This window comes from Dipodomys ordii, unplaced genomic scaffold (genome assembly GCF_000151885.1).
Source record: "Dipodomys ordii isolate 6190 unplaced genomic scaffold, Dord_2.0 Scaffold42, whole genome shotgun sequence".
NCBI classification, from domain to species: Eukaryota; Metazoa; Chordata; class Mammalia; order Rodentia; family Heteromyidae; genus Dipodomys; species Dipodomys ordii.
In genome coordinates this window covers 9,296,822-9,304,424 of record NW_012267258.1, presented here as the reverse complement: position 1 = coordinate 9,304,424, position 7,603 = coordinate 9,296,822, and the positions used below count along the sequence as shown (strand labels likewise).

Sequence of the window (7,603 nt, the reverse complement as noted above, 5' to 3'; positions counted from 1 at the left end):
TCTGATGAAAAGGAAACAAAACTTGAACTTCAGTGCACATTCATTGATCAAGACACATTGTGTTTAGTTTCTGAATGTGAGGATACCTGAGATCTTGCGGAAGGCTCACGACACCAAATCTACTCTTTCCATTACAACGTGGTATTTATAAAATAAATGTGTTTAAACAAGCCAAAACTTATTCTACTGTAATATATATGTAAATATATAGAATAAAATGGAAGTAAAAATGTTACCATCAAATGTTGAATGCTGCCTCTCTCTCTCTCCTCCCTTTTTCTTTTTCTTCAAAACTACCTTTCCTTCCATTCCCTTTCTTCCACTCTCTCCCCTTTCTCCCTTTTCCACTTCTTTTTTTTTTAATTTATCATTGATGCAGGTGTTTACTATCGTCCAACTGCCATAAAGCTACAGCTTCTTTTTCCTCTTCAGAAAATTAAACCAAACACAAGATGAAAATGTGGTTGCTGGTCGGTCCTCTTGTTTTATTATCTTTTACAACTTGTCTAGCAGGTGAGAAATAAGCCTTATGTTACTCTCCATCAATTATGTCAACACAATAATCAATAGGTTGTTTCCATTTCATTAAATTTGTTGTATAAATTTAAATTCATATTTTCTTTTGACACATGGGACACAAATAGTTCAATTTTAATATTGACATTATTTTTCAAGATGTTTACGTTCAAGTAAAATTTAACATCATTTAGTGAACCTTGTACTGGCAAACATTTAAAATTTGAGTCTCTAGGGGGAGGAGAGCTATGGAGTAGCATTTGTCTATTCCTGGGAATAAAACCCAAGGATGGTCCATATGCTTGCTGTCATTTACAATGGAATTAGGAAGTTGAGCAACAAGCTGGGTGCTGGTGGCTGAGGCTCACATCTGTAATCCCGACTACTCAGGATGAGAGCTGCTGACTGAGGTTCAAAGCCAGACCAAGCAGACAAATTTGTGAGACTTTTCTGCTGACTGAGGTTCAAAGCCAGATCAAACAGACAAATTTGTGAGACTCTTACCTCCAATTAACCACCAAAAAGCCAGAGTTGGAGCGGTGGCAGTGCACCAGCCTTGAATAACAAAGCTAAAGAAGAGCAAGAGACCTGAATTCAAGCCCAGGATTGGCACACACACACACACACACACACACACACACACACACACACAAATTAGCAACAAGCTTAATAGTATATAATATTCTCACTATCCAGAAAATATAAACTTAATTACCTTAATTAAAGAATAAAATAGTAAATAGTAAAATATCATTAAAAGAATTATTAAGTAATGGATTTAAATATGTCTTCTCATTGTTCTTAATAATTTTTTTTATTTGTAGCTCAGTATCATGCCATTTTTGTATTGTGTTTAACAACTGATTCATTAAATTCATCAGTTTGTGAGGGGTTTTTGTTTGTTTTTTGTTTTGGTGCTTGAACTCAAGAGTGTAGGCCCTGTCCCTGAGCGTTTTTGCACAAGGCTAGTGCTCTACCAGTTGAGCCACAGCTCCACTTCGAGCTTTTTGTTGGTTAATTAGGGCTGAGAGTTTCACAGACTTTCTTTTTCAGTTGGCTTTGAGTCTTGATCCTCAGATCTTAGCCTCCTGAGTGGGCTAGGATTACAGGCATCAGCCACAGTGCCCAGGTTGAGAGCTCTTTTGAGCAAATGCAACACACTATTGCATCTTACACATTTTTCACCAGTCTAGTCAATTTTAGGAAGATTATGCTTAAAATAGTTCATATTTTGTTACATGAAGTAACAAACAATTCTGAGAGCATTCTAGTTGGAGGATCAGGAAGTATTACATTTCTGTCTGCCAAAGAAAGTTATAGCATACATTTCAGAGGTGTCTCCTACAATGACATGTCTGCTATATTTTTTATAGGAAAAGCACGTGTTTTGTAACAATTTTTCTAGTACCTTCATCTCAGTGACCTAATTCAATAAGTACTTGTTGAGTTGCTTTTCAGTCCAAAGTACAGAGGGAGCTCACCCTATCTGACATATCTTCCTGCTGCTCACATTCATGATGAACCTGAGGAACATTCTATTATGGTTCTTGTTCATTTATTCATTTGTTTTCCTCGTAACTGGTTTACTGGTACTCAAACTCTTGCTCAATTTTCTTGTTCACAGCTAGTATTCTACTACTTGAGTCATGTCTCCTTCCTGGATTTTTGCTGGTTAATTAGCTGTAGAGTCTCAAGAATTGTTATGGTCAGACTGACTTCAAACTGAAATCCTCAGGATTTCAACCTCCTAAATAGCTAGGATTACAGGCATGAGTCTCTGATATCTAACATACGTGTGTGTGTGTGTGTGCGCACACATGAGTGCGCATGTGTGCGCACGTTACTACTGGGGCTGAACCCAGACTGGCAAAGAAGAAAGAAAATATTTTGGTAATGTTATCGTCATTACATATAATAAATGAAATAATACGAAGGTGATTTTACTATATCCAAAATTCCACCCTGATTGTATTTATTGCTTTCATGCTATCTAATGTGAAGACAGGTCATAAACATCTATACAGATGTGAACATACATACTTTACTTCTAATCGTGAAGAGCCAGTATTAATTTTCACTGAGTAGCATCTGAGTTACTTTAATCATGTTTGAAATCACAATCAAATGGCTTTATGATCACAATTGTTTTTTTCTTTTTAGAGTTTACGTGGCACAGAAGGTACGGTCATGGAGGTAAGTTGACCAGAGGGTAAGCCTTTTTGATAGCTTTCTTCAATTAAATCATAACTTTTATTTTTGCTTTAAAGCAAATGACTACTACTAGATCAATTTGAAATTTTATCAGTATTTTTTCCTATGGTCATAGATTTACTTATGTTACTTGCTGAGTGAGGTGCAAGAGTCAGAATCAAATAGTATTGTAGTAAATGGAAAATATTGAATATAAGGAATATTCATTTTTTCTACATTCTTTGTAACAATGCTATTCTACTAAATTTCTTTCTTTATTTTTATAGTGAAACAAATCCAGGGTCCTGTACATATTAGGCAAACTCTATACTACTGAACTACAACACCTCTAGGCAACTAAATTTTGAATATTTTAAGTATCAAAACAGTATTTAAAATATTGTCACAGTGTGTGTGTGTGTGTGTGTGTGTGTGTGTGTGTGTGTGTGTGTGTAGGTCCTAGGGCTGGAACTCAGGGCCTGGAATCTGTCCCTTAGCTTTTTCTCTCAAGGGTAGTGTTCTGCTAGTTGAGCCACACTCCACTTCTCCACTTCAGCTGTTTGCTATTAATTAGAGATCATAGACTTGTCTGCCTATGCTGACTTTGAACCTTAGTTCTCAGATCTCAGCTTCCTGAGTAGCTAGAATTACAAGTGTGAGTCACTGGCACTTAGCTATATTTTATTGACAGTAAATAGGTTACCTATTACCTATGACCTGAAATGATTAGAGCATCAAAGTATTTGAAGTCTAATCCCTATGTTTTCTGTTCTCTTATCAGTTACAAGTGGTAAGCATGGAAATAAAGAGCTCCACTGTCTACAATACATTTTGGGACAATATATGGATTGTCCCATTTAGCAAGCTTACTACATTTCAAGAAAGCTTGCACCATTTTCCAGTCAGTGATGATTGCCATACTGTAAATATTATAAAATTTTCTATATTAAGATGCTTTGAAGTTTCATGGCATTGCTATTCTCCAATAGATCTTTCCAGAGACCCTTCTTACCCACACTTATATAAAATTATGTTTAATAACTAACTGATCAAGGTGACATATTTCAGAATGAGAAATGGAATGTATTTCAACACAGAGATAAGTGAAGAAAAATAATTCCCAATCACAAGCTATAATTTTACTTATACCTTCTAAAACAGCAGGATTGCTAGGGACCACCTCCACATAGTGAGAGATGTCTTCCCATTTTATATCCGACAATCAACTGATTGCATTAATTATAAAACTGAAAACTTCAGTGCAAAAAAGCATTCATGCTTGTCTGTCACTCATATTTATAAATTTTGCTGCAAATATTCATGTGTGATTTTTCTCTTAATCTGTGTGTGTATGTATGAAAGAGAGAAAGACAGAGAGAGAGACAGAGAAAGAGAGAGAGAGACAGAGAAAGAGAGAGAGAAGCAGAGAGAGAGAGAGAGAGAGCCAGTACTGGAGCTTGAATGCAGGGCCTGGCTGCTGTCCCATAACTTTGTCTTTTAAAGTTGGTGCTCTACCACTTGAACCAGCCTTTTGCTAGCTCATTGCAGAATCTCATGGATTTGTCTGTCTGGGCCAGCTCTTATCTCAATCCTTAGATCTAAACCTCCTGAGTAGCAAGGATTAGAAATGGGTGCCATTGGTGTCTGGCTCTCTTAATCTTTTTGAACCAGTTAAAGAATTGTAATTATTTCTACTAAACATACAACTACCCTATGATCTAGCAATTCCATTTCTAGGCATTTATCCCAAAGATTACAAACCAGGATACAGTAAAACCATCAGCACAACCATGTTCATTGCAGCACTATTCTCCATAGCCAAGGTATGGAATCAGCCCAGATGCCCCTTAATGGCCAAGGGGATCAAGAAACTGTGGTATATATATATATGCAATGGAACTTTACTCATCCTTTGAAAAAAATGATACTGAATCATTGCAAAGAAATGGGAGGACCTAGAAAAAATTATGTGAAATGAGGCCCCGAGAGACAGAGGCTGCATGTTTTCCCTCAAATGTGGAAGCCAGAGTTGGTTTATAAATATAAAATTAAATAAATAAAAATAATTAAATTACATAGTATATAATTAATACATAAATGCATTAATTTGAATACAGTAAATTTGGAGGAGAATTCAAACAGTGTAATTCCTTAGGAAGGCAAAATCATAGCTCAGCAAAATAAACACCAGTTGGAGTGTGGTCAAGGGGAGGGGAATAGATGAATAAAGAAAAATGGGACAGAAAGCAGTCAAAAATTCAGTATAAGGGCTGGGAAGTTGGCTCAGTGGTAGAGCGCTTGCCTTGCATGCCTGAGGCCCTGGGTTCAACTCCTCAGCACCACATAAGCAAAATGAAAAAAGCCGGAAGTGGTGCTGTGGCTCAAGTGGTAGAGCGCTAGCCTTGAGCTTAAGAGCTGAGGGACAGCGCCCATGCCCAGAATTCAGGCCCCAAGACTGGACCCCCCCCAAAAAAATTCTGTATATATCTTACAAATGTTAAGAAAAGTGAAGGAAGGGTAAGTTGGAAGAAATGGATGAGAATGTTGAAAGGGATGACATTTATCAAGATGTACTGTATTCATAAACTGCTTTGTTGAATGGCAGCTCCTTTGTGCCACTGATTAAAATTTTTTTAATATTTAAAAATATTTTTTAAAAGTATAAAATTATTTCTGCACTCATGTTATGATATGTGGCATTCTGTGACAGGAATGCATTTCTTTATTACTTTACAAATGTGTTACTTTAACCCAATCAAGGCAATTTTGAATGAATACTACTCCCATGACTTCAAAATGATGAGAGAAGCTCTTTCAAGGAAACTAGTAAGATTCTAACTTCAGTGGAAAACGCTAATTTATCACCTTCTCTATAAATGACTCTGCTTAGAGGCCATTATGAAAGGAGATGCTAGACAGGCAAAACTGTCTACCATTTTAATTTTTATTTAATTTTTTTTAAATTTTTCTGAACGTCAGATGGTTGTACAAAGGGGTTACTATTTCACATTCCATCAATAGTGTCCAGTGCTTCTTGATCAGAGTCGTCCTTTCCATCCTTCTCCCCCATCCTGTCGGTTCCTCACCCCCTCCCAGATTCATTTCACATTTCCTATTTCCTTGATCACATACAGACACTGAGTATTCTGGAGGTATTTATCCTCAGTTCTCTTCTTCATTCATCCACCCCTTCTCACCGCTCCCTCTCCCTTACAATCTCATATCAGCTTCCTGATACTTATTTTGTGAAGCTGCCAAATTGTTCAAAAGGTTTACTCCATGGAGATCCAGCCTGCATATACTATACTGAAGTCAATGGAATCCTGTACATAGCACATGCTTCTGTTGTGCTTATATGGGAGATTATATTTTCAGTCTTCTTTTTTTTGTATTGTCTGAGACCAGACACAAAAGCATCAGTACCTGATGCTTTTGCTCATTGGCTAGTGTTCAACCAGCTGAGCCATGCCTCCAACCCCTATTTTAGGCCTAAGATCTACATATGAAAAAAAAACACATATGCTTTGTCTTTCTAGGCTTACTTTGTTCAGTATGATAGTTTCCAGATTATTCCATTTCCTTGCAAATGACATAACTTCATTCTTCCTGAGAGCTACATAAAATTCCATTGTGTTTATATTACATTATATATTATATTATATATTACATGTATATGTATGTGTATGCACATACCTCCATGCACAACAATTTGTTTATCCATTATAGAGAACATAGGCTGTTTCCATAACATGGCTATTATAAACCATGGTGTAATGAACACGGACATACAGGTGACTCGGCTGTATCTTGTCATGTAATCTTTCAAATAAACACCCAAGAGTGGTATCAGTGGATCACACGGTAGCGCTATTTTTAGTATTTTTATCTGAAAAACACGATCAGGTTAACTAAGGCAATCCCACCCCTGGGAGGTGAGTTCAAGTTTTATGACATCATATGTAATCAATACTCACTTCTCCATTATTAGTGGGCCTGATCTTTAGTTAGTTCATCCTACCAATCGGTTGCTGTGAGATGTAAGGAGGAGAAAGTTCAAATGAAAAGCCTTAAGGCAGAAGACCAGAGATGGTCATCACAGTGTCTTTTGCCAAGCAAAACACTTTTTATTTTAACAAACTCCAAATCACCTATTTTTCTTCTTTCCTGCGTTGTATTTCTAGCATTGTGTCTAAAACCTCATTGATATATCCAAAGGTAGAATCAAGTCAGAAACTGAAGATACTACCCACTGTAGCTCTCAAGGTGAACATCTGATATGCTTTTCACTGTACAGAGTAAAAACAAATGGGCCAGTCCAAGGCAGGACTGACTTTCTGTTGTCCTGGATGAGTAACTGGCTCATGCACTCATGTTTTTCCTAAAGTTGATGATAAATAACTATATCATCATCATCATTATCATGGTTATATAAATATCATGAGGTTAAAATATTTTTATGAGCTTTAAATCCCCATACACAATACTTTTTGGTTTTCTCAATACTAATGTATTCATATTTTTTTAATTTGGCTATGTAAATGAGTATATCAAAACTATTACTTCATCAAGGGGTAGAACTCTATTCTTTTTGGCTATTCTATTCTGTTCTATTCTATCATTCTATTCTTGATGAACTACAAGAAAAAGAATTATAGGAGTAAAGATTTCTATTAGTTCATGAACGAACAGAGCTTAAAAATACAGAAATAGAAATAATATAGAATAATAAAAATACAAGTAGAATTCATTTTGCCTATAAGAAGAGAATCTATTTATGCCTGTCAACAATCTGTTTCTCTGCTTTACTTTCTGGGCATTTTTATATGCACAGGGGAGAACAGCACAATTCTCCATTGGCAGGTTTTACTAAATTGCTTGTCAGAAAAGCTATCTGAGA

At 36.2% G+C, this 7,603-nt stretch overlaps 1 protein-coding gene across 2 annotated transcripts in view; it reads left to right on the top strand.

Annotated features, from left to right (window-relative positions):
- The first annotated feature begins 452 nt into the window (after positions 1–452).
- Cntn1 (contactin 1) overlaps positions 453–7,603 on the top strand; it is a 122,761-nt gene continuing 115,610 nt past the window's right edge. For both annotated transcript variants that reach the window (XM_013018742.1, XM_013018743.1), the window contains exons 1-2: positions 453–513; positions 2,677–2,709. In XM_013018742.1, coding sequence (XP_012874196.1) covers positions 453–513; positions 2,677–2,709 — 94 coding nt within the window. The remainder of the gene's footprint in view (positions 514–2,676; positions 2,710–7,603) is intronic.